General features: G+C 42.3%; 3 protein-coding genes across 3 annotated transcripts in view; 1 reads left to right on the top strand and 2 right to left on the bottom strand.

Moving 5' to 3' along the window:
- Positions 1–21: 21 nt before the first annotated feature.
- Positions 22–16,594, bottom strand: LOC110975775 (medium-chain specific acyl-CoA dehydrogenase, mitochondrial-like). Its single transcript, XM_022228550.2, has 11 exons — positions 16,445–16,594; positions 14,792–14,900; positions 13,767–13,864; positions 11,060–11,129; positions 7,742–7,842; positions 6,174–6,254; positions 5,005–5,244; positions 3,793–3,933; positions 3,099–3,194; positions 2,057–2,305; positions 22–1,611 (listed from the first exon to the last, which is right to left on the bottom strand). Exons 1-11 carry the CDS (start codon positions 16,478–16,480, stop codon positions 1,531–1,533), a joined length of 1,302 nt encoding a protein of 433 aa, XP_022084242.2. The 5' UTR covers positions 16,481–16,594; the 3' UTR covers positions 22–1,530.
- Positions 16,595–16,676: 82 nt separating this feature from the next.
- On the top strand, positions 16,677–20,676 carry srxn1 (sulfiredoxin 1). Its single transcript, XM_022228551.2, has 3 exons — positions 16,677–16,856; positions 17,806–18,048; positions 19,293–20,676. Exons 1-3 carry the CDS (start codon positions 16,764–16,766, stop codon positions 19,500–19,502), a joined length of 546 nt encoding a protein of 181 aa, XP_022084243.2. The 5' UTR covers positions 16,677–16,763; the 3' UTR covers positions 19,503–20,676.
- Positions 20,677–21,227: 551 nt separating this feature from the next.
- Positions 21,228–23,188, bottom strand: part of LOC110975757 (uncharacterized) — a 53,629-nt gene continuing 51,668 nt past the window's right edge. The window contains exon 58 of the mRNA XM_022228513.2: positions 21,228–22,335. Within this exon, the coding sequence (XP_022084205.2) occupies positions 22,168–22,335 (168 nt within the window). The 3' untranslated portion in view covers positions 21,228–22,167. The remainder of the gene's footprint in view (positions 22,336–23,188) is intronic.

Genomic DNA, 23,188 nt, shown 5'->3' with positions numbered 1-23,188 from the left:
GCACACAGAGTCAGACAACAATTGAGTCCGACTTATTTATTATTCCATAATTTTTGAATAAAAAGACAGTTATGACCACAACAATAGCTTTACATGTGCTTCGAATGAACCAGTTCGACATTCCAACTGCACCTGTCCATGATCAGACCATCTGGATGTGCATGCAAGGTATACCGTATCGGCGCGGCCCTACGCAGAATCGGGTGTGTGCTTTGCTCCCTTAACCTTAACAGTCCTCAGTCCTCCAACAGGGGAAGGATTGAGGACTGATAGAGTTAACGATCTTGCTATTCAAATACTTAACTGGCTGACGAAGCACAGATCTCATGTCACTCTAATGCACACATTACGTTATCTCCCATTTGAACTGGTTTTAAATATCTGAATGAAAGATAATGTAGAAATTAATCCAACTACAATACATATATTTGGTACGCAAAATTCAAATAAACTGTACACCCATTTTAAATCCCAGTTGAGGGTTCCAAACCATCCTTGCAATCAGGGAAAACAGAGAAAATGAGTTTCCCTTTCTTCCGGTCAAGGAAAAGTCAGGGAATTAGATTGACCCAAAAGAAAAAGTAACAAGTCATGTTTTATTTTTTTTCATGACTAAATGGCGTATCCACAAGATGATTTGCTGTGTTTTCTTGAGTTGGAATATGTCAAGATGGTTATCCAGGAATTCTGCAAAATTGATCGGGGTAAAATCACAGAATTTGGTTTTCTGGAAATACGGGAACCCTGCTGTTTCGACCCTGAGCACAATGAAGCTTTTTGGGGGCCCAACCACTAAAAAAGTTGCGCAGTGTTTTTAGGGTGCACCCTATTCGGGTAGGGAGGGACGTCTGCAGCATTAACAGTAACATTTTTTGATTGAAGAGCACCTAGGGTGCCCAGTTCTGCAGGTGGAACACAAATAGATTCAATCAACACTTCTTGCCTTGCTCTGAAACCCCTCAACTTCTCCACTTTTTATCTGATCATCAGAATATTAAATACCCCTGAGTATTGCATATAATTCTGTAACAAAAGAGCCAAAGAGAGGGATTAACTACTCTACCTTTCCACTTTTTATCTGATTGCCTGAATTGAATTGAATTGGAATTCAAATTGCATTGTAAAGCACATTATTAATTTGCCTATGATGCCCTCCATTTTGACATCACATACATGTACGAGAGCGAGCCTACGTTCATTCTTGAGAGACGCATTGAAGCTTTCTATTTTAATTAATCTTGACTTTCAACAACAAACCAGCCAGTGCAGTATTTATCCAAAAACACAATGTGAGAAAGATATAAACACTATTAAACAAAATTTTTAAGAGCATGACATCTCGAGAAAAAAAACCAACTTTAATTTCACCAGTGACTTTCACATAGAAACAATCGATCAAAACCAGTTTGCTGCCTGTGGCTTACTGTATATACATGTACACGCCCTAGAAATTTCGCATGATGTATACACAGAAAGTTTTTTGGACCTTCAATACGCAGTGTTGTGAGTCCTATGCTTCAAGATGTCCATCTACCAAGCCATCTGTTTTGCCTTAGTGAGCATCTCTCGTGAAATGATCACGCGCTGGATCTGCGCTGTTCCCTCATAGATCTGGGGGGGGAACAGGAAAAGAGAGATATAGACATAAACTGAGACACCTAGCTGCATTCAGGCCCCAAGAGTCTAAGTGTCTGAAGTTCACTGGCAAGCACAAGGCACCAAATGCACACAGGTTTCTAACATTACCGCATTCAAGGGAAAAACCTAGTGCTGAATTGTTGGCAATATCAAAGATTTGATGGAAACAACCTCCAGGCTGGCTCACACTTACATGTAACATGAAAGCCAATACCAGTTAAATTTGTGATGTCAGTCATCATCCTCTGCATTCACAGAAGTTGAACACTTCAACATGAGTACAAGTACTTTATGAGTACAAAAACGTACTCAAGTTTGAATACCTCATAAGTACGAGTATGAAAACTGTTTGAGTACAAATGTGAGTATGAGTGTGAGTCTGAGTACTGCTGCACTGTAAGAGACCACTGGATCGTACCTGGTAGATCTTGGCATCTCTCATCAGCTTCTCCACTGGGTAATCACTGTTGAAGCCGTTGCCACCAAAGATCTGCACGGCGTCTGTGGCGCACTTGTTGGCAACGTCAGCAGCCAGCGCCTTGGCGATTGAGGCAAAGTAGGTGTTGCGCCGGCCCTGGTCAATCTCCCACGCCGCTCGGTGGGTCATGAGACGGGCAGATTCCACACCAATGGCCATGTCGGCCAGGATGAAGGACACGGCTTGGTGCTGGACCACGAGAGAGAGAATGAAGGGGCAACGCAGAAACATGTGGGTCATTCTGTTCATTTCAGAGGACGTAGGGATGCACATCGCGACAAAATACAGACCAGATCCCACACAGTGAGTCTATGAGTCATTGTTTCAGTGACTTAGTATAAGTTTGTACAAGGAAGAGAAAAGTGAGCTCTTTAATTTGATGTTTCACTCAATCTGGCATCCTGACGTAAAAGGACATTATGTGGGTGGAAAATACTGCAAAGGTCTCATTGATTTACACTGGGCAAGATTCTGTGGAAGGTGGAGAGTGGCTCTAGCAGCTTGTGACTCATTTTGTTAAGTTCCATCGCTTCTGAGATATAATAGAAGCCTGTTGCACACCAACCACATTCAAATACTAATGAAACGCTAACCAAGTCTCATGAGACCTTGTATGTGTGAATGGAGAGATGAACAACTATCAAGCACGGCTCTTTCAAGTTGGAGGCCTACTTCTATGAATCCAGAGCCCTTGGGTAGAACTAAACTTCAGCAATGCGCCTCAGAGATGAGGCAGTGTGGTTTAGAGCTTCAAGATTGTGATGCAAGATCAGGGGTGGGGGTTTCAAATAAAGCTACTAGCCCAAGGATGTGTCCTTGAGCAAGCCACTTTACCCGTACTTCTTCCAGGAATGTGACTGAGCATACAACCAGCACTAGACTGGCATCCTATCGACGCAAAAGACATGCTCTTAGTTGTTTCTTGCCAAGGAAACTGGAGATAAGCAACCGGCCGGACAAGGCCACATGGCTCAAGACTTACCTCGCAGATGTATTTGCCAAACGTCTTTCTCTCCATGGAGTACTTGGTGGCTTCGTCCAAGGCCCTCTGCGCCAGTCCAGTGGCCCCTGCAGCTACCTAGAAAACCAAACAAAGGAAATGGCTTAGGCTAAACTAGTCCATACAGACTGCATGTGAGGGTGGTAACAATGCAATGAGGGTTACTTAATTAATAACGCCAACTACATGATTACCCTCCAAGTGAGGTACGGGTCTCAAAAAATATTAACCTGCCAGCATGTTGAAAACCACTGAATGCAACTGTTGGTTTGGTCATTTTATGGCCGTTTCCTTGCAGACAAAAAGGTCACCAATGATTAAGCAAAGGTTGAGCACATACCAGAAAGGTAGCTGACTGGAGGTCTAGGATTGTTAGAGGGAAAGGCTTGAGGTTTTCATTGAGGTGGGTTTAAACTTATAGTTTTTAGTAATGGTTTTTAGTCTGGTAGCTGGTGTACCAACCTTGGGCTCTGTCTTGGGTTAGGATTAAAGTTAGGGGTAGGCATTGGTTTCAGACTTGGGTTTAGGGTTAGGGTTATAAATACATAAGAATTAGCTGGTATACTTTACTCCTTGTCTTATCAAAGAGTTGGGTCAAGTTGATATTAAGGGATAGGGTTAGGATTAGGTTTAGGGTTATGTACATATATACGGCAGAAGTAGCAGGTATACTCACCGGAGGCCTGGTCTTGTCAAAGGCACCCATGGCAATCTTGAAGCCCATTCCTTCTCCCAGCAGAACATTCTCCTTAGGGATTCTGACGTCCTCAAAGGTGATGCCGCGGGTGTCTGACGCCCTCTGGCCCATGTTCCACTCCTATCCAGGAAAAACCGCAATAAGGTAAATTAACCCCTTCGCTACGGATGACTGCTACTACCGTACCATTGTGTGAGGATTAGTGCATACCACACATACAGTCTATTCACCATGCAGCTGCTGGTTCAAAGGGGCCCTGCTGATGGACAAAGCCCTCCATTCAGGGCATACCACAGCCCAGCAGTCAGGGTCAAAATAATCCCCCCGTGAAGGGGTTAACAACTGCACAAATACACTGTGTAGGATTCAAAACACAACTTTGGTGTTGCATTCAAATTTCAACCTTATTTCTTTTTGTGCACATCCTTACGAAAAAAGTGATTCATGTAATTCCATTTAAGTAAGCACAACATCTCATTTCAGATAGACGGATTTTTAACTAAACTACGACCATTCAGATGAACTTCAACTTCATACAGATCAAAAACTTCTGACAATTTTGCTGGTACCTTCTATAATTTGGCAGATTAAGACCTGACTTTCTTGACATAGATCTTCCATAACAATGTGTTCTGCAAGAGTGTGGTTTGAAACATGATAAGCCACATGTATGAGGATTCATTCAAGGCTATCTTGTTTTAGTTCATTAATTTCATATTCATCAAACAACAGATTTGTGTTGCGACAGAACTTTGTGTAGCACATTTATTAATTGAGAATAACCAATCTTTCATCTATTCTAATAGCATGGAAAATATTTTTTTAATACCACATAATTCAGAACCCTGCATAATTAATAGACTATGACGTCATTTTGAACCAGGAAGTGTAGTGCAAATGAAAGGAGCACGCCACTTGGTTCACACTCTGGTTCTTGCGCTAACGCCTCTCTACACACGTAATTGTGTGTGTGATGCACATGTATTCACTTTGGTACTCTATAGTGGGCATTTTGGGGCCCACTTTTTCCACAAACTATCTGGTGTATAATCACATGCTTTTTGTCTGAAAATATGGTACCATAAATGTGCGCCAATCTTGTTTTACAAACTCGAAATGAAAAGCTCAACTCTGTACGCAACCATCTGCATACAACAACCTTCTGTTATTTGGAAGGTCATGTATACCCACCTTCCGGCCTGAACTCACTCCCGGCCAGTCACGCTCCACGATGAACCCTGTGAACGCCTTGGAGGCCGGGGCCTTGGGGTCCGGGTCAGTGCGCGCCAGGACGAAGTACCAGTTGGCATGCCCCCCGTTGGTGATCCACATCTTGCTGCCGTTTAGGATGTATTCATCGCCTTTCTTATCGGCCCGGGTTCTGATCCCGGCCACGTCCGACCCCGCGCCGGGTTCTGTTACGCAGTAGGCCTGGCAAGAGAGAAACCCCCCCCAAAAAAGGAAACATAGAGGTTTGACTTTTGTTCACAATACCACGGCACTTATGAGCTTGATGTACAACTGTAACCCTAACTTTACACTGAGTTTCTTAGACCTTTCTTCTCCCTTTGTGCCCAAGGCATGTTGCTGTGGTTCCGCTCCCCCTTCCCCACAGGCATATGTGTTCTTTATTGCCTTTGGACTTCAATATCAGATTAGTGGTGCTGGTAATGGTCAGATCCACATGGTAGGGGTGAAAGGATCTAAATTTCAAATTGTAAAAGTTGGTTCCGGTGGGTAGAAATAAGAGAATGAGTAGAAATTTCATTTCAATTTACTAAAAGCAATTCTGCAGCTCTGTTTACGTATGGATTTCTATGGATTTCTACATGTACGTGTACGTACTAAATAGACTTTCCCTTAGCAGTAAACCTGTAGACATTACTGTGCAAAAGCCCCATGATCAGGCTCTCAAGGAAAAGATGCTTTAGCTTTGTGCACATTCAGTTGAAATTTTTTTATTTCCATTTTAAAATTCCCTCTATTGGTCCCATGCGCAAAAAGAAAAATATGAGCTTGGTAGAGTCCGCTGTGCCTTGCTTGATTTTTCTTTCAACTTTGCATGCATGTAAAGGCACTCCTTATCACTACAAATGTGAAGTTTGAACTCAATCAGACATATAGTTTTGTTTGATAGAATCATTTGAAGTTTAAGGTGAAAAACGTTAAGACGGTTGCAATCTGCCACACTTTTTGGGGGGGTTAAACTGTTTCTCGCAGACGGGCAAACATCAAAGGTGGCAAATTGAAAGTCGTCACCAACTGTGCAAAATGACAAGGCCCTGCAAGATGTCGAAAGAAAGCTTAGGAGGTTTCATTTCTGGATAGGTATCTGAAGATAAATTGTATGGCATACTTACACACATGAGTGGTTCTTCCAACATCCGACCAAGGTACTTCTTCTGTTGTTCTGGGTTTCCAGCAATGATTACTGGCATTTGCTGCATAATTTACAAAATCAATAAAACAAAATGGTGAGTTAACGAAGAAAACTGCCCTGCCAAACCCATGCCTAAACCTATGACTTCTAATTGTAACCCAGTACATCGTAAAAAAGTTGCTGAGGCCATTTTACATAATGGCCGAGTAAAGTGGGGATGTGGGTAAATGTGGAAAAAATCAACGTGGCGATTTCCACGTATTTTGGAAGTGTATGTTTGAAAGGTTACCATCAACACACTTGCAATATGCCCCACTTGAAAGCTTATGAAATTCGCTTTCTGACCATGCACATATCTCAAAAAGTCAATTTGTGACTCATTCCTGATTTTGATGTACCTGGTCACAATTATTGAAACAACAAAGGTCTCCATTGGGAAAACCATTTACTGCTTAAAACCCTAGTGGCTTTGATGTTGATGTGCCAAGTTGTTCTTGAGTTAGAGAGGGAATACCGATGGTTGGACAGATGCTGACAGACAGCCTGACCCACACAGATAGCCTGACCCACACAGACAGCCTGACCCACACAGATAGCCTGACCCACACAGACAGCCTGACCCACACAGATAGCCTGACCCACACAGATAGCCTGACCCACACAGACAGCCTGACCCACACAGATAGCCTGACCCACACAGATAGCCTGACCCACACAGATAGCCTGACCCACACAGACAGCCTGACCCACACAGATAGCCTGACCCACACAGACAGCCTGACCCACACAGATAGCCTGACCCACACAGATAGCCTGACCCACACAGACAGCCTGACCCACACAGACAGCCTGACCCACACAGACAGCCTGACTCACACAGACAGCCTGACCCACACAGACAGCCTGACCCACACAGATAGCCTGACCCACACAGATAGCCTGACCCACACAGACAGCCTGACCCACACAGACAGCCTGACCCACACAGACAGCCTGACCTACACAGACAGCCTGACCTACACAGACAGCCTGACCCACACAGATAGCCTGACCCACACAGACAGCCTGACCCACACAGACAGCCTGACCCACACAGACAGCCTGACCCACACAGACAGCCTGACCCACACAGACAGCCTGACCTACACAGACAGCCTGACCCACATGGAAGGACAAGGCAAACACAGTACGCCCCTTCAGCTTTGCCAGAGGGGGAGGGGTGTTAAGAAAAATCGATCAGGCATGCAACTTGGACTTTGACCAGAAACCAAGGAAATTCTGATCTTTACAAGACTTTGTACGGCGTTTTCAATTTTCCATGGCATGAGTGTGAATTAAAAATGAGGAAATCAGCTGATCCAAGGAAAAGTCACATGCCTGATCAATATTAAACCCGTCATTCATTGAAAATGACTGGAACAAATGTTGATCCAAACTAATGACGTAACAAGCAAGTCTGCCTACTGAGCCACTTCTGTTGATTGAATCAGATCGATCTAATTCCAATGAATCTCAGGATTAGGGCAGCTTTAAAGTTAGAAATCTCACCCCTAACGAGTTGGCCTCGGTGGCAGTCTGTATGCCTGTGCAGCCGTAGGCAAACTCCTCGGCGATGATGCAAGAATCCAGAATACCCATCCCAAGACCACCTGAGGCAACAACACAAAGAAATGCCTTGAATCTCATGCAAGCCATCAACGAAGGATCTCAATACAAGTGATCCACAACCAGAGTTTCATAATATAAATACAGTCATTTGCAAAACTTTAAGACCACCTGGAATTTTAGTGGTGTTTCTGTCACTGGGCCTGCATTACAATGTACATTGTCTTATTGAATGATCACTTAACCACTTCCTGCCGGGGACACGTATGCTTTATATGCGTGGCCGGAATCTCTAAACTCGGACAAAGGGAACAGGGCCTTGTAACAAAAGACCGTACTTGGAAGAAAAGACCAGGCTGCTGGGCTTCACCAACATTTTTTCATTCTCAAAAGTGGAGATAATCCAGCCTTGTTTTGAAACAGTATACCACGGTTTGGGACATTTAGAGCGAGCGGATTACCACTGCGGACAAAAGCACTCCACCACTGCAGCGATGAGCCACACAGCATTGCTCTACACTAATCTGGCCCCTATTGAAAAGAGGTCAGCAGTGCCAGGTTCGTGAACAAAAGAATATTACGTAACACCGCACAATCTGAGCTCTTTTTACAAGGCTGCAGGCCTGGCTGAAATACTCAGGCGTCAATAGAGTTTGTCTGTCTGGCAAGAGTGGACACCAGACATGCCTTCACATGTTTGTAAGTGTCCAGTAAATGAAGATAGGAATTTTTAAGAATTTTGAAAACAAAACAAAATGATAAATATCCCGCCCCAGCATCATCAACATTGATAAATGCCCCGACAGGAAGTTGTTAACATGCTTTTACCAGTGGTGCCTAACATCAGTGTAGTGCTATAAACCCATTTGAATGAATTTTTTTACAAAGGCAGGTGTTGAATGACATTTTATCTGTAAGGCCCATGGGTAAAAAAAAGCCAGTCTAAGTAATCAGAAATAAAGGAGGACATACTAAATATATGACTGTTGACATTTCAAATCATGCAAATGTAGTCATATACCAGTAGCTCTTTAACCAAGATACTAAGGTGACGCATTAAAAATAAACATAAGTTGCCATGATTGATTGGTTTAAGTTTGGTTTTTCTTCAGGTTAATGCATTTTGTATGGGTGGTCCTAAATGTAATAACAATAATGGGCATATTTAGAGAGCCTGCATATCCATCAGTCATGGTGCTTAAGGCATGGCACTTCATTTTTACCCCTGTTCATCTGGCCCATAACCATGCCTAATGCCAGCTAAGGTCCCTGGTAGTGCACACTTCCATGCTACAATATCAGATGCATAATGCAACAATAAAACCCGAGAACTACCTGGACAACACCACACCGCCTGTGACATGACTGCCAAAGTTCCAGACTGATTTTTACAATTTTGTCTCCACTATTGCGACATGTAGTTAGGAGTACACCTCAACTGAATGAATCTGAGGGGATGTCATGGCAATACCATCTGGACATTTATAAGTAATAAAATAATTCTTAACATTACTTTTCTTTATATGTATCTTTCTATACATGTAGTGTCCGTAACAGCTTTAAATTGCACTACACAAGGGTACTTTTTTCTAACTTTCAATTTATGCCTGGATGGAATGGGCTCAGACCAACTGCGACACAGTTTGTATAAAAAGCTAAAGAAAGCAACACAGAGCCTTATTTAAATGCACCGAAGGTAAAAAGCCATGCTATGCCATGTCATTTCTCACGCTTGTGGCTAATTGATCAGTGAAGCTAAAACAAAGTTTCTTTATTATGCTTAACACTTGAAGACTACAAATATAATTAAACAAATAAACTGTTCTTGTTTCTACCACAAGTTGATTTATTTATCAACTGAAACTTGAAGTTGCATAGAAACTTAATGTTACAAATGATGGAATTGCCCATTTCTGCCCTCACAGGTGTCCATTTAAAATTATAGTCCATCATTTGCAGTTTAATCCACAAAGTAACTGACAAATTTATCGTTGAAAAGCACAGTTGGTTTAGAGATAGTTATGGGACCAAACTACATGTGGAATTATTCTTTCTGGCAAGCCGTCATTTTGCAAGGACAAATGAACAAAGGCCATTGCCAACGATGCATCTAAACTGCATTTTTAGAAAACTGCAATTAGAAGTGCGTTCAAGTGCTGACACAACACATACGTGCACATAGTTTAACAATACTATAATTTCTTGGTTCAGTGCATGACATCACATAGATTCGACTAAACATGAGAATTGTCCCTGATGCTGAATTCAGGTGCAATTGAAAACATGACTTTAGCAAAATCAAACTCTGAGAACATTCTTCTTCTCAAACGCTGGGCTGAAATTTCCTCAGGTTTCTTCTTCAGCACCTTTTTTTAGAGTTTGAGTAATTTGGTTCCCTCATAGGAACATAATACACAAATGACAAGTGGCAGACTATACCATTAATACTCCTGGGTGGAGAGAGGCAAGAGGGAGCGCAGCAACCTCGTTCCCATGGGTATGAACTTTCTGCGCCATGTTGGTTCCTACCATGCCTTGCACGATCTAACATCTGGTATTGTATAATTTAAATATCCTATTTGGGATATTTAAATTTGGGCCTTTAGTCAGAGTGTTTACGCACGACGCAGTTTTACGTGTGCATGACCTGCAAGAGAATACGGGGCGCGAGCGTGTAGCTTTTAAAATATGCATGCGATTGACTTTACATTTATGAATAGCCAGTCAGCATCACTTTCGAATTCTACACAACCTCGGGCTAGTGAAGGAATGTGCACGCAGCCCATGGAGTCGAGGTTGGGGGTAAAGTGACTTGCCCAAGGTCACAACATGTAGCTAGCTGCTGGATTGGTATGTTTGGAGAGTTACACACCCTAGCCACTGGGCCACAGGACCACAAAAAGTACAAGTTGGAATTTATAGGGGAAAAATAAGGTGATGCTGAAAAATAAATACTAAATGTACATTCCTCAAAAACAAAAAGTCAAATATTACCAAATTACCACAAAAAATAGTTTTTCTTCTAAAATGATTTAACCTTTCTTAGTTAAACAGTAATCATGTGATAAGCTGAACATTCATCACATGACAACATGATCAGTCATCATGTGAAAACAGAGACATGGATTAGAAATTCAGATGCCCGTTCCAGTTTTCGCCCTGTTCCAAAAATACCAACATTAAGCCAAGAAGTTTACGTTTTGTCCATTTTTCACATGCTCTAAAACATCTTTTCTGAGAAATTTGCAATCTACAACTCACCAACGGATGCTGGAATGTGCGCATTCATCAATCCCACATCAAACGCCTTCCTGATGATGTCCCAAGGATACTGTGAAGGACAAAAGAAAGCAAAACCCATAACTCAGTACATTAACGGCCTCTTTGTGCCGTTCATACATGGTTGAGTCACCAGATTCTCTTATGAAGGATCTTTCCATCGACACTAGTAAAAGGTCAACTATAGAAATAAACCACAGTGGACATGTAAAAATGATACTTACCATTCCACACCCCCAAGGATGCTTCATTAAACAAGCAAATTGCGTCATTGACGATGTGGATAATCAACCTGACTCCTCAGATATCTTTGTCAGAGAACTGTCCCTATGTCCTGACATATCCTCCACTTATGCACAATAAAAACAATAAAACTACAGAAGTGCTCAAAAACCTAAATTGATACGACAGGGCTACATGTCAATCAGAAACATTAAAGTTCTATCTGCCGGCTGTGTATTGCACTGCAGGTGGCTGCTGGTAACCGCAGCTGTGATCTACATGCGCCCATGCAGGGTGGTCCAGTTCAGTCCACGTCACAATTTTCAGGAAGAGACAAACTTCTCACTGGAGAGTAAAACCTAGTTTTGAGAAAATCGCATTTGAAGTTAGTTTCTTTTTCAAAAGCTTCCCAGCGTTTTCCCAGTATAAAGCATATCTTTGACTTTGGAAATTATAGAAGTCAATTAATAGACTTCATTGTTAATTGACAATTGTTTATTTTGTAAACAAACATATTTGTCTGTTCGTGAAAACTCTAAACTTCAAGTGACTGTTTGCCTCTTCGTGAAAACAGCACACACAGTCCACGGTTTTGCCATATAGCACATGCCAGGTACAAAATTGTCACATTTGCATACATTTCCAGGAGTCAAATTTGTCTCTTCGTGAAAAATACAGAATGATGTTTCCCCCACATTACATATATGGAAGACAAATTTGTCCCTTCATGACAACAAAAATGTGATTTATTTGACTTTTGCCCCACAGAGATCATTATGATTTCAGTAGATTTGGTTAAAAAAATGATTACATCAAGTTGTAAGCATCACATAGCCTAACTGATTTTGCCCAAAAAACCCAGAAATTTGAAAAAAAAAAACTTGACTTTGGGCTACTTTGTCTCTTCATGAAAACCATGATGACGTGTGCCATCGCCTGGCCTATATTTGCAGTAAAGGAATTGTGGAGTATGTGTGATGATAGTTTCCCCATTATGAGCTCATGCATACCGTGCATGTATTCTGATCACACAAAGGTCAGGTCAAAATGACTGGGCTGCACCTGCTACACATGCAGAGAAGCCAGCTATGCATAATGGGTTTATCCATTGCCCATACACTCAAAGGTTAATTCAGATAAGAGAGTAGTGAAGCATGCACTGGTGCACTGCACGCAAATGGAACATGCCCAACTGTTGGTTCCCACAGCTCTGCATAAAATTTGGCTTGCAGTACTAAGTACTATAAAATACTCAGCAGTAGTCTGAGCCTGAAGGACCTAGCGCTACAACTAACTACTTCTGGCTAGGTTCCTTCCATTGTTACTCACACAGAGAACAATAAAGTCATGCATTCATAGTGCCACAGCACTGTATGGTACATTGTCTTATCTATTGTATTTTACGGCTTCAGAGAACAATCCACCCTGAGCTGAAGTGCACCCCCAATCGGCGAAAAGAAAGACAGGTGGTTACAAGCGGGTTCTTGCATGCATTCTGCGTGTACGCAAAGACCATACATGCCGGAATAAATTAGTTACGCGTACTCAGCATGCTCTGTGTCAAACGCACATATACTTACGCTCCTCCTGGCGTGCTTATGTGGTACCAAAAACAAACATACAAGTGACAGCACTTTATACTACATTTTAGTACTAAGTAGTACTTTGTAGTATTCAGGGCTCTTAGGGTCAAGGCTTTAATGGATCATGCTATTTCAAAAAGCGTCAACAAAGCGGCAACAATATGAGTAAAATGATTGCAGTTACACCTTGGATCAATCTCTTTCTTGAGTATGTGTGGTTCTGAGAAGAACCGGGGAATAACTCGACATTTCGAACAGTGTACTCTGTCTGTCTTCAGTCTCCTGAAGACGGACAGAGTACACTGTTCGGAGCGTAGAGTTATTCCCTGGTTCTTCTCAGAACCACACATACTCAAGAAAGAGATTGATCCAAGGTGTAACCGCAATCATTTTACTCATATAGTTCTTTCACCATGAAAACCTTCAAGTCTTATCAAAGCGGCAACAATTTATTTAAGTCGGGCCTGATCAGGCCTGCTCATGCAGCCTGACCAGCCACCATCTTGTTTTCGTGTGGACGGCATGAGAAAAGAAAGATGGTGGCCCCCATACATTGCAAAAATTTTTTCCATTTTCCTGCGAGAATCCGAAAGCAGATTTAGTTTCTCTTACACATTGTGAAATGTCAGATTCTCTTGAATATGATAAAAATCACTTTTGAATCTTTAGAGGGTATTTTCAAGTTGTTGACGCTACTTGTGTGTGTTGATGCTTGTTGAGACTGAATAGCACGACCACCTTCAGAAACATGTTTGTGCAATTGATGTACATGTATTCATATCAGCACTCCATGGCCCAGCTCCCTCCTAAGTTGAAGTTATGCAGCACCCTCGATGGATTACGCACGAAGCAATTAAGCCTTCTGCTCTGTACATGTACTGTACCTCTCCAGTTTTGTCATATTCTGGCGCCTTGGGGATGATCTCTTCCCTGGTGAACTTACGGGCCAGATCCTGATATTCCTTCTGCTCATCACTCAGTTCTGCCAAGCGAAAAAGATTGAAAAAAAAAAAAAAGAAAGAAAAAGAAACAAAAATCATCAGGCTGCTTATCCGTCCCAACTTGAAACACCTCCCCAAAAGCTACGGTTCCCACAGCAGTCTAAAAACAAAATTTCCAGAATTTTCCAGGACTTTCCAGAAGCAAATTATGACAATTTTCAAGAAATTTAATACCATTTTGCAGAAAAAAAGTTCTTTGGTATTATGAACTGGAAGACAGCCACAACTTTCAAGGCTGACAAAGTTACAACATGTAAATTTATCATTGTTATCACATCCAAAAATTCGCCCTATGCAATCATGGAAATCAACCCATGACTGTTCCATTACTCTTTTTGTCCCTCTGACAGCCTCATTCCAGGACACCCAATTTTCCCCCAATTTTCCATCTTTTTTTCGAGACCATCCCAGGGCAACTTAAGATTTTTCCAGGATTTTTTGGGATCTTCCATGACCTTGGGAGCCCAGACCAGCAAGAAAAGACAACCGGGCAGGAATCTGCACATGTGTACCCCCTTCAACCATGATTTCAGCTGTCCCATGCTTCATCTTTTGACACTTGCCATTGAGACGTCAATTATGAGTATATCTGTGAAGTTTGAACTCTCGTCAGTACAGGTTTTGTTATTAAGGTCATTCATAGTTTACAGCTCATGTCGGCCCACATGCACTGAGCAACATCAATGAGACAAGCTTCCAGTAACACTTTTGGCTGAATTGTATCTCAGAAAAATGGCTACTTAGCAAGAATCGTGTGTTCGATCTTCACAAACTGATGAAGCTATTCATAGAAAACACCTGAGGCTTCCTCGAACGCACTGTGGCGGAATAAGAGGAAACCTTCGGGGAGGCAGATTCTCCCTTCTCCCACCTCTTCTTTTAGGACTGAATATCCATTCTCCACCTACCAAAAGCCAGACCGGCTGACGGTGGTCTTGAAGCCGTCTCAGGACTGGACGCTGTTGTCCGGCTCCGTGCCAACACGGCCTGAGAGCGAGGAAGCTGGTTGGCAACAGCCTGTATGGAACAATGTTTGTCATCAATATCAGAATTGATCACAGAACTAACGCATGTGGCCAAGAGCTGATGCTTGTTGGGGCATGTGGCCTAGCAGTTAGCATCTGCGCGGTAACTCATGATAACCGGGTCTGGGATTCGAATCCCAGCAGGAAGTCACAAACTGTGACCGTCACTTCAGCCCTACCTGCCTCCTTCCACCCAGGAGTGAATTGGTAACTGTGAAGGCAGATGTGGTTATGGAGTTTAGCTGTTTGTACCTGTAACACAGCAGCATCAGGCTAGGTCACTTCCCACAACGTTCAGATGATGTGAACCATAGTTGAGGTTTTTGTATCAAAGGGAAATCACTGTTTAGCAAAACCAAAAAAATCAAGGAAAATGCAAACTTTCATCCTCTAATATTACGCCTGAACCATCGGCGGCAGGACAATTTTCAAAGTGGGAGGGGGGGCAAGTTGTTAAACCATTAGGCATCAGCCACTAATGCATGTAGCTCAATCCCATGGAGCCCCACCTAATTATAGGTCCAGCAAAAAGGGAGGCCAGCCCCCTCCCCCATTGAAAAAATTGCTGTTCCCTACCCCTTTTCGCTGCCGGTGGCCTGAACATTCCATTAAAGTCCTGAAATTAAAGGTTGTGCTGAGTGTTTACATAATTCTAACACAAATAGACAGTTATTTTTCAAGATTTAGTTGTTCCTGACTGGTTTTGGTGTGTTGGGGTATTAAAGTCAAAACCTTTCTGCCATTCTAAAAAGTACAAGTATGTATACATGAAGGCCCCCTCGTCTTCAGGTATGTTAGGCCTACATGGGATCTGTTATACTCAAATCCATGACCATTCAGATTCATGCCAACTAATGCTCATGCTAACTCAGATACAAAACTTACTCGGTCCCACCGAGACCTAGTAAAGAATTAAAAAGGACTTAATAAAAATGTAAAAACTACTCAGTTACCGTAATAGCCTTGTGAGCCAGCAAAGCCAGACTTCGAACAAATATAATAAAAGTGCAAAACATTGTGGGTTTTACACTTTCTGTTCTATGACTGGTGCTATAAGCCTTATCGTAAATACTGTATGGGTGATTTTACACAATGGTAGAAAGGCACTGTGGGAAGGAAAAAGGAGCAAACATCTTATTTCTGACCTCTTCAACCAATTCTTTTGATCAGAAGATGATTTTTGTTTCATTTTGTTCAAAACATTTCATGGCTTATTTTGTAAAGAAAAATCGAGTACATTTGAAAAGATTTTACATTAAACAAACAAAAAATGAACTCAAGATTCAAGAAAAGAAATAAAAATTTTAAAATTTCCCATATGAAAGGTTCCTCAGGTTGGGTCCTGTATGGACTTGAGTTGGAAATGTCTACACAGCTACAGTCCTACACGCTCAAGATATCGAAGCCTGGACACTGCACTCTAGCAAGTTTGCAAAACCTATCAGGAAAATTTACCCGATTGGAGAAACAATGATCCCCAAACTGACCTCAGACGATTTCTTGGTCTGTGTAAATTTCTAGAAATCCCACACTTACCTTAACAGCTCGGTTCAATGTCATTCGGAGTGCCATGGCGGCTGATTCTCAGTAACAATTTCGGACGAGCACCAACAGCATTTGCACAACAAACCAACCTCTGCCTGCTTAGGCCTGCGTGACGTAAGGGGAGTGGTGGCCACGAAAGCACTTGTTTTGGGTGCAATTGTTGTAACCGGCTGTGTCTAAATTCGAATATTAGACACGTCCTGTTAAAGCCACCATACTTCAAAGTTCGTTCAACTCAGCTATACTAGGAAGATGGTGGACCACGTCGTCTGCTACGGATACGAGGAGTCCTTAGAAATGAGCCAAAACAATGTCAGTATTTAGTTACGCAAGAAGGACGTTGTCAATATCTGTTGGTGTGCATGAACTACTCAGATTGGCCTTATTCTATGGGCAATGTGGGGTGAGAAAACTAGTGTATTTGTCTTGAATTTTGAATAAGTAGGCCCTAACGCCAGTAGGCCTAGAATGCCTATAAAGTACGTATACTACTAGCCTGTTGTGAAAAATCTAAAGTTATGTAATTCACACAGTTCATGACAGATAGGCCTAGCTGTATTAAACGTGTTAAAACTTTTGTAAAGACTTGGAAATCTCTCCTTCAAATTTTTAGAGCAAGCACAATATGCAGTTGTCTTAAAAGTAAAACTTGTTAGGCCTACAAGTTGTATGCAATTACCTGACGGTAGCCTAAGTTCAAAATGTTTTACAGAATTAATTTTAACTGGATAGGCCTGTATTCATGATATTCAAAAATATCATTTTATCAGAACTATATATTTCATGTTGAATATTTACTTTGGCCCACAGAATTGAACTCTTGAAGGTAAACACGTGTAATTTTCAAGTTGTACATGTAACTTGCAGCCTATCACTCTTTGTTTTTCCTTGAGGGATATTTAGATTTGATGTTGTTATTGGTAAGTGACATGTTGAAAAATGTGTAGTCATGGTGAGCCAAGTGGCTCATTGAGCTGATGTTTATTTCCCTTTTCTTTGGCATGAAACCTGAAGATATGGATTCTAATTTCAATCACAGAATGCAATGCTCCCCAGCCATAAATACTAGTACAAGTCTTGCATGAAGAGAGGCAAATGTACCCCCAGAACTGTGGGGTTTGATGTCTGCCGCACTCCCACGTTGAACCCCACAGTTCTGGCAATAGGGGTAAAGTAGCTTGCCTGAGGACACAAGCATGTAGTCACCTGCTCGCTTGAACCCTCCCCTCTCTCTTTATCTCTCTTTACGTGCTGAAATGGTGAGAGTTGTCAATTGGAGGCACGCAACTTGGACTTGTTACATTGTCTTTTATGACTTGGACTCAACCATTCATTTTTTGTTCATTGCACAGATGCTTATGAGCACTGAGGAGATTAAGCAGAGACACATACTCTTGAAGGCACCCCAGTGTTCTGCAGGAATGGCTACTTACAGCTCAGGCAAGACAGGGACCATTGAGGATCCCAAAACGGTGACCAGCATCCACGCCGGTCACATTGAGGAGGTCCACGAGGTCCCCATTCAGCATCTAATCCGACCGTTCCCGTCAGTGCTGGACGAGGACAAAGTCCAGTCACTGATGGACACCATCAAGGTGGGTAGTGTCTAGCGAAATAGGCCTCTGTCGTGATGACGTCACACTTTGTTTACTTGTGCAATTTCCTGTGGAGCCAATGGGGGCCCACAGTCCATTCAGCACCAGGGGAAAACATGTTTAACAAAATGTGGCGTTATCAGCACGGAGACCTAGCAGAATGGGAACGAGGCAGACCTTTTCCTCACTCTTCACCTGTGTTTACATCCCACTCAGAGCAATACTCAAATTGTGTTTATCCATTTCCACAAATCTTCCCCAAATACCAATTCAAACCTTTTCTTTCCTTCTCTAAAACCATATATTCTGTCATCTAAGCCACTAGGCTTGCAAACTACACTGGTTTTGCGGTGTGCATCGTGGAAGAATCCTTAGTTTCATTACCAGAAAGAATCGAAACAACAGTCCCTAATCCTTTTATTTCAAGGTTATTCATTTAATTCAAATTATCGTGTTATTTTGGCACATCCCAAGTTTCGTTGCAGCAGATGGACATGGTAAAAAAATTGGCATGGAAGGTTTTGTTCAGTGACCTATTAACCACATCTTGCCGTGGCATTTTTCAATGTTGATAATGCTGGGCCGGCATGACTATCATTTTTTCCTTTTTCAAAATCCTTCAAAAATTCATCATTTCATTTAACGGTCGTTTATAGCTGCACGAAGTAATCTTTAGGCACTACTCTAAAATGACAGGTGACCTTCATTGACACCCAAGTATTTCAGCCAGGCCAGCAGCCTTGTAAAAAGAGCCCAGATCGTGCGGTGTTATATAACTTTCTTTTGTTTACGAACCTAACTCGGTGCACTGCAGACCTCTTTTCAATAGGAGCCAGATTAGCGTGCAGCTGTGCAGCTCATCGCTGCGGTGGTGGAGCGCTGTTGTCCCCGGTGGTAATCCGCTCACTATAAATGCCCCAAATCCTTGTATACGGTTTCAAAACAAGGCTAGATTATCACCACTTTTGAGACTGAAAAATGCCGGTAATGCCCAGCAGCCTGGTCTTTTGTTCGGAGTACGGTCTTTTGTTACAGGGCCCTGTTTCCTTTGTCCGAGTTCGGAGACCCCGGCCACGCATATAAGCCATACGTCTCCGATTCCGGAGTCCCCGGCAGGAAGTGGTTAATAGAAGCATCGTGAAAGTTACTTTCCATCTCCAAGCTAAGTATTCTTTGCATCAAGTTCCTTCATCCAGACATTTGACAACAAACAACAGTTTCTCCACATTTTTTTCTTCCTCCAGGATCCAGCTCAGAGGCAGAAAGTTCCCCCGGTGGACATCCTGTGGATAAAGGGTAGGAAGGGCGGAGACTACTACTACTCGTTTGGGGGGTGTCATCGCTACGCGGCTTACACAAGGCTTAGAATGGAGACCATCCCCTGTAAGATTGTTCACTCCACTGTGTCCGACCTGAGGAACTACCTTGGATCATCAACGCCAGATTTACTTTGAGAAAGTTTTACTAGGAATCAAATCGAGGGTTATTGTTGAAGTTTATCTGAAGTCACCTGCATCATGTACATGAAATTATACCTGAAAATAATCTTGTAAGTGGCAAACTAGATAATGTTGTGCATCTCCACTGCATAATACTACAAGGTTTTAAGGAAACTAATGAAATGCAAGTCTTAATGTTAGTGATGATCCACATGGGATGTACACACTCCTCTGTGAAATTCATCATGGATTATGAAGTGTGTAAAGGAAGTAGTTGCCTTAATCTTGGAAAAGCAAGATGGGCCTTGCTGTATAGCAATGTTGCCATGGATTGTCCTGTCTCGGAGCATCATCTTCATTAATAGGACTTTAAACCTACCAAAAAGTGTCAATCTGATGAAGAAAGACTGATTTTTGAGTGCAAAAGTTCAACTTTTCTCTGAAAATTAGACTTATCGGTCACGGCCAACAGACTGTGCCACGAGGTCCAAGGCAGTGGCTAGATAGGAAGATTTCCTGCAATAAGGATTAAGCACTTCATGCCGGAGCATTTTTCAATGTTGATGATGCTAGGCGGGCATGACTATCATTCTTCCGTTTTCAAAATCCTTCAAAATTCATCATTTCATTTAACGGTCATTTATAGCCGCACCAAGTAATCTTTAGGCACTACTCTAAGTTGACAGGTGACCTTCATTGACGCCCGAGCATTTCAGCCAGGCCAGCAGCCTTGTAAACAGAGCCCAGATTGTGCGGTGTTGTATAACTGCCTTTTGTTCACGAACCTGGCTTAGTGCACTGCTGACCTCTTTTCAATAGGGGCCAGATTAGCGTGCAGCCATGCTGTGTGGCTCATTGCTGCCGTGGTGGAGTGCTTTTGTCCCCGGTGGTAATCTGCTCGCTCTCAATGCCCCAAACCCTGGTATACGGTTTCAAAACAAGGCTGGATTATCACCACTTTTGAGAGTGAAAAATGTTGGTAATGCCCAGCAGCCTGGTCTTTTGTTTGGAGTACTGTCTTTTGTTACAGGGCCCTGTCTCCTTAGTCCGAGTTCGGAGACCCCGGCCACCCATATAATCTTTGATCCCCGAGTCCCCGGCAGGAAGTGGTTAAAGCTTGCTCGAAGAGAGTCCAAAGTCATTTTTGCCAAGAAATAATAAAAAATTAAGAGCGGTTTCCCACATCCCATATTGGCTTTCTTGTTTGGCGCAGAAGTTGGAGCAGCTAGAAGGTCTGGCCAAGTTGATACAACTTCAGCGCCCTGTACAATGGGCAGCCAGATACGAGAAACCCCATCTCATCTATAATGGGACAAACCTTGATTTTTTAAGCATGCCTTTAACTGAACCAACGGCTGCAAATACCACGGCAAATTTTGCCCCTTAACATTGAAGGCGTGCAGACAAGTGAAATCCAGGTGACCAATTGTGGCATTGTTTGCTTTTTAGCAGTAAGAACAATGTCATTTGGCCACCTGTCCATTTAAAATAAAATTTCAGCAGGCAGTTTCCAGTTTTTCAAAATTCACAAGCCACCATCCCCCTTTTCACTACTAGTGAAGTGTTGGCATTCCTTCCCCCAAAATGGTTGCAGTTGCGTTTCAATTCTTTGGAAATCCCTGGGTTTGAAACTGTACTTGGACAGATATTTTCCCGAGGATTGCATGAAATTTGGTGGAATAAGGGGTGAAACATTGACAAGGCTTTAAGCGTAAATAACTAAACTTTCCAAACAAGATCTTCAAGTTTCTTTTCTATTAAGAATCTTGCAAACACCAAATTGGGTAAAATGCTTTAACACATGAGATTAAAATGCTACACACATATTCCAGCATTCAAAATACCAAAATATATAAAACATGATTAGGAACAATGCATATCGAAATGAAATCAGCCGCAAATATATCAAGTCGTAAAGATGAAAAGTTGTCACATTTCCATAAACTGCTGATACAAAATGCAGTAACTGTTCCACTTTGAAATTGATCTCAATCTTTCGCTTGAAAAAAGCGGCCATATTTAAGTTTCAGTTCGATGTCAGTTTTGAATATTTGACCTGCTCTGAACTACACTGTCATGAACTAATAAAAACTTCCCCTTTATTTAACTTTAGAAAGCTCATCAAAAATGGAAAAGTTGCCCCATCTGAGCTAAATGCGGAACAAGCTGTTACAAACTACGCATACAAAATTATATACAGACATTATCACAGAGCAATTTATGTCTTGAGCTTTAAACAAATGTATACATCAAAATCGTTAAAAAATATAGTTTGTGAACTTAAAAACTGTTAAATATCAGTTAGACCAATTTTCTAAAAACAGATTACGTGGACATTTTTTTAAAATCTAGCCTAATGTATTACAAAATGTAACAAGTAAAGGGTTAAAAAAAGTGCCGAGAATTAAGAGACATTTGGGTATGTTCTTCAAAACTTCCAAGCAACAGGTTGAGCGTGTACCCATTAATAATTAACACACTGGTGGGTGGAGAATGCCACCAAGATTACTTTTCTTTTTCCCCCGTGGGAACAGACATGCTCAATATCACCAGCAGGGAGAATTCTACGAAGATTTTGTGTCTAAGGATTGTGCCTCTTGGCAGGGAAAAGATGTCAAGTTCTGACAGCAGCAAGTGGACTTTTCTCTCTTCACTCCTTCCCTTCCGGGCATTGGTCGGGCTACTGTTGGAAGACTCGGTAGTCAGCAGAAAAGCCAGTGCCGGCATTGGTCGCACTCGTCGTGAAGGTGACGACGATGGAAGTATCACCAGTCTGGCTGTACCAGGAGAAAGGTATTCCAAGGGAGTTGGAGCAGATCTGGAGAACATTCGCTGTCCCGGATTGGAACTATCAGTCAAACAAACGAAAATGTTAAAAACAGATCAGTCCACTCTTATCATCACTTCTCAAATTTGATTGATGAGACCGATGATAGTTGCAACCCGCTTGGTCAAATTGAGCCATAAGGCCATTTCAGTAGATTTTGTGTCAGTTTCCATAGGGCAAGTCACATTGTTTATATGAGATCTCGGTCTGGCATCCTGTTGGAAGTAGAAATCATGTGGGTGGTTAATGTGGAGAGTCGCTGTTGGTTTGACACTGTGCAAGATTCTATTAAAGGCCTGTCACTCAAAGGCTCTGGTGACAACTTGCTTTCAAGGTGCCGACACAATACAGGCGATTCACAATACAGTGCGCCACAAAGAGTTAACAATCAACACACTGCCATGATTGAGCACACTTTTGTACACAAGGGCCAGTGACCATTTAGACCCGACTTTTGAAAAGGACCCCTGGTAGCCCGCCCTGTATAATGCCTGCCCGGTATTCAGGCTACTCAAGGCCAGTACCAGGCCTGTCTGCACTGCGTCGGCATTTCAAAGTCCCTGAACGAAGGCTTCCCCCACCATGCTTCCACCGATGAATAGGGGTCTAAGCGAATTAGTGTAAACATTGTACAGCGCTAAAGGATTAAAAACTACAGGCAGGTTCCTTCTGGGATAGATTACATGTACCAGTACTTGCAAACAACCCCAGGATGGAGAAGTTTGAGATCAACAACCAGTCCAGCATCCCAGGCCGGTATGAAAGGGGTTTTTGCAACAGGGCGAGCTTACCGGGGGGCCTTTTCAAACCGGGTATAAATGGTCGCAAGGTCTAAATGGTCGCCGGCCCTAACTTCGGGAATGTTTAATGGACA

Source organism: Acanthaster planci, linkage group LG11 (genome assembly GCF_054643075.1).
Source record: "Acanthaster planci isolate LZ-2023a linkage group LG11, COTS_SCS, whole genome shotgun sequence".
Taxonomy (NCBI): domain Eukaryota; kingdom Metazoa; phylum Echinodermata; class Asteroidea; order Valvatida; family Acanthasteridae; genus Acanthaster; species Acanthaster planci.
This window is presented reverse-complemented; position numbering and strand designations above follow the sequence as displayed.

What these genes read in the sequence shown, in the direction of transcription:
- srxn1 (XM_022228551.2), top strand. Translation starts at nt 16,764, where the DNA reads ATGTCAGTATTTAGTTACGCAAGAAGGACGTTGTCAATATCTGTTGGT. An exon ending in TATTCTATGGGCAATGTGGG is followed by an intron (nt 16,857 to 17,805) that starts GTGAGAAAACTA and finishes TTCATTGCACAG; the next exon opens with ATGCTTATGAGCACTGAGGA. An exon ending in CACTGATGGACACCATCAAG is followed by an intron (nt 18,049 to 19,292) that starts GTGGGTAGTGTC and finishes TTCTTCCTCCAG; the next exon opens with GATCCAGCTCAGAGGCAGAA.
- LOC110975775 (XM_022228550.2), bottom strand. Translation starts at nt 16,480, where the DNA reads ATGGCACTCCGAATGACATTGAACCGAGCTGTTAAG. An exon ending in GCACATTCCAGCATCCGTTG is followed by an intron (nt 7,843 to 11,059) that starts GTGAGTTGTAGA and finishes TTGTTGCCTCAG; the next exon opens with GTGGTCTTGGGATGGGTATT. An exon ending in TGGAAGAACCACTCATGTGT is followed by an intron (nt 5,245 to 6,173) that starts GTAAGTATGCCA and finishes CTCTCTTGCCAG; the next exon opens with GCCTACTGCGTAACAGAACC.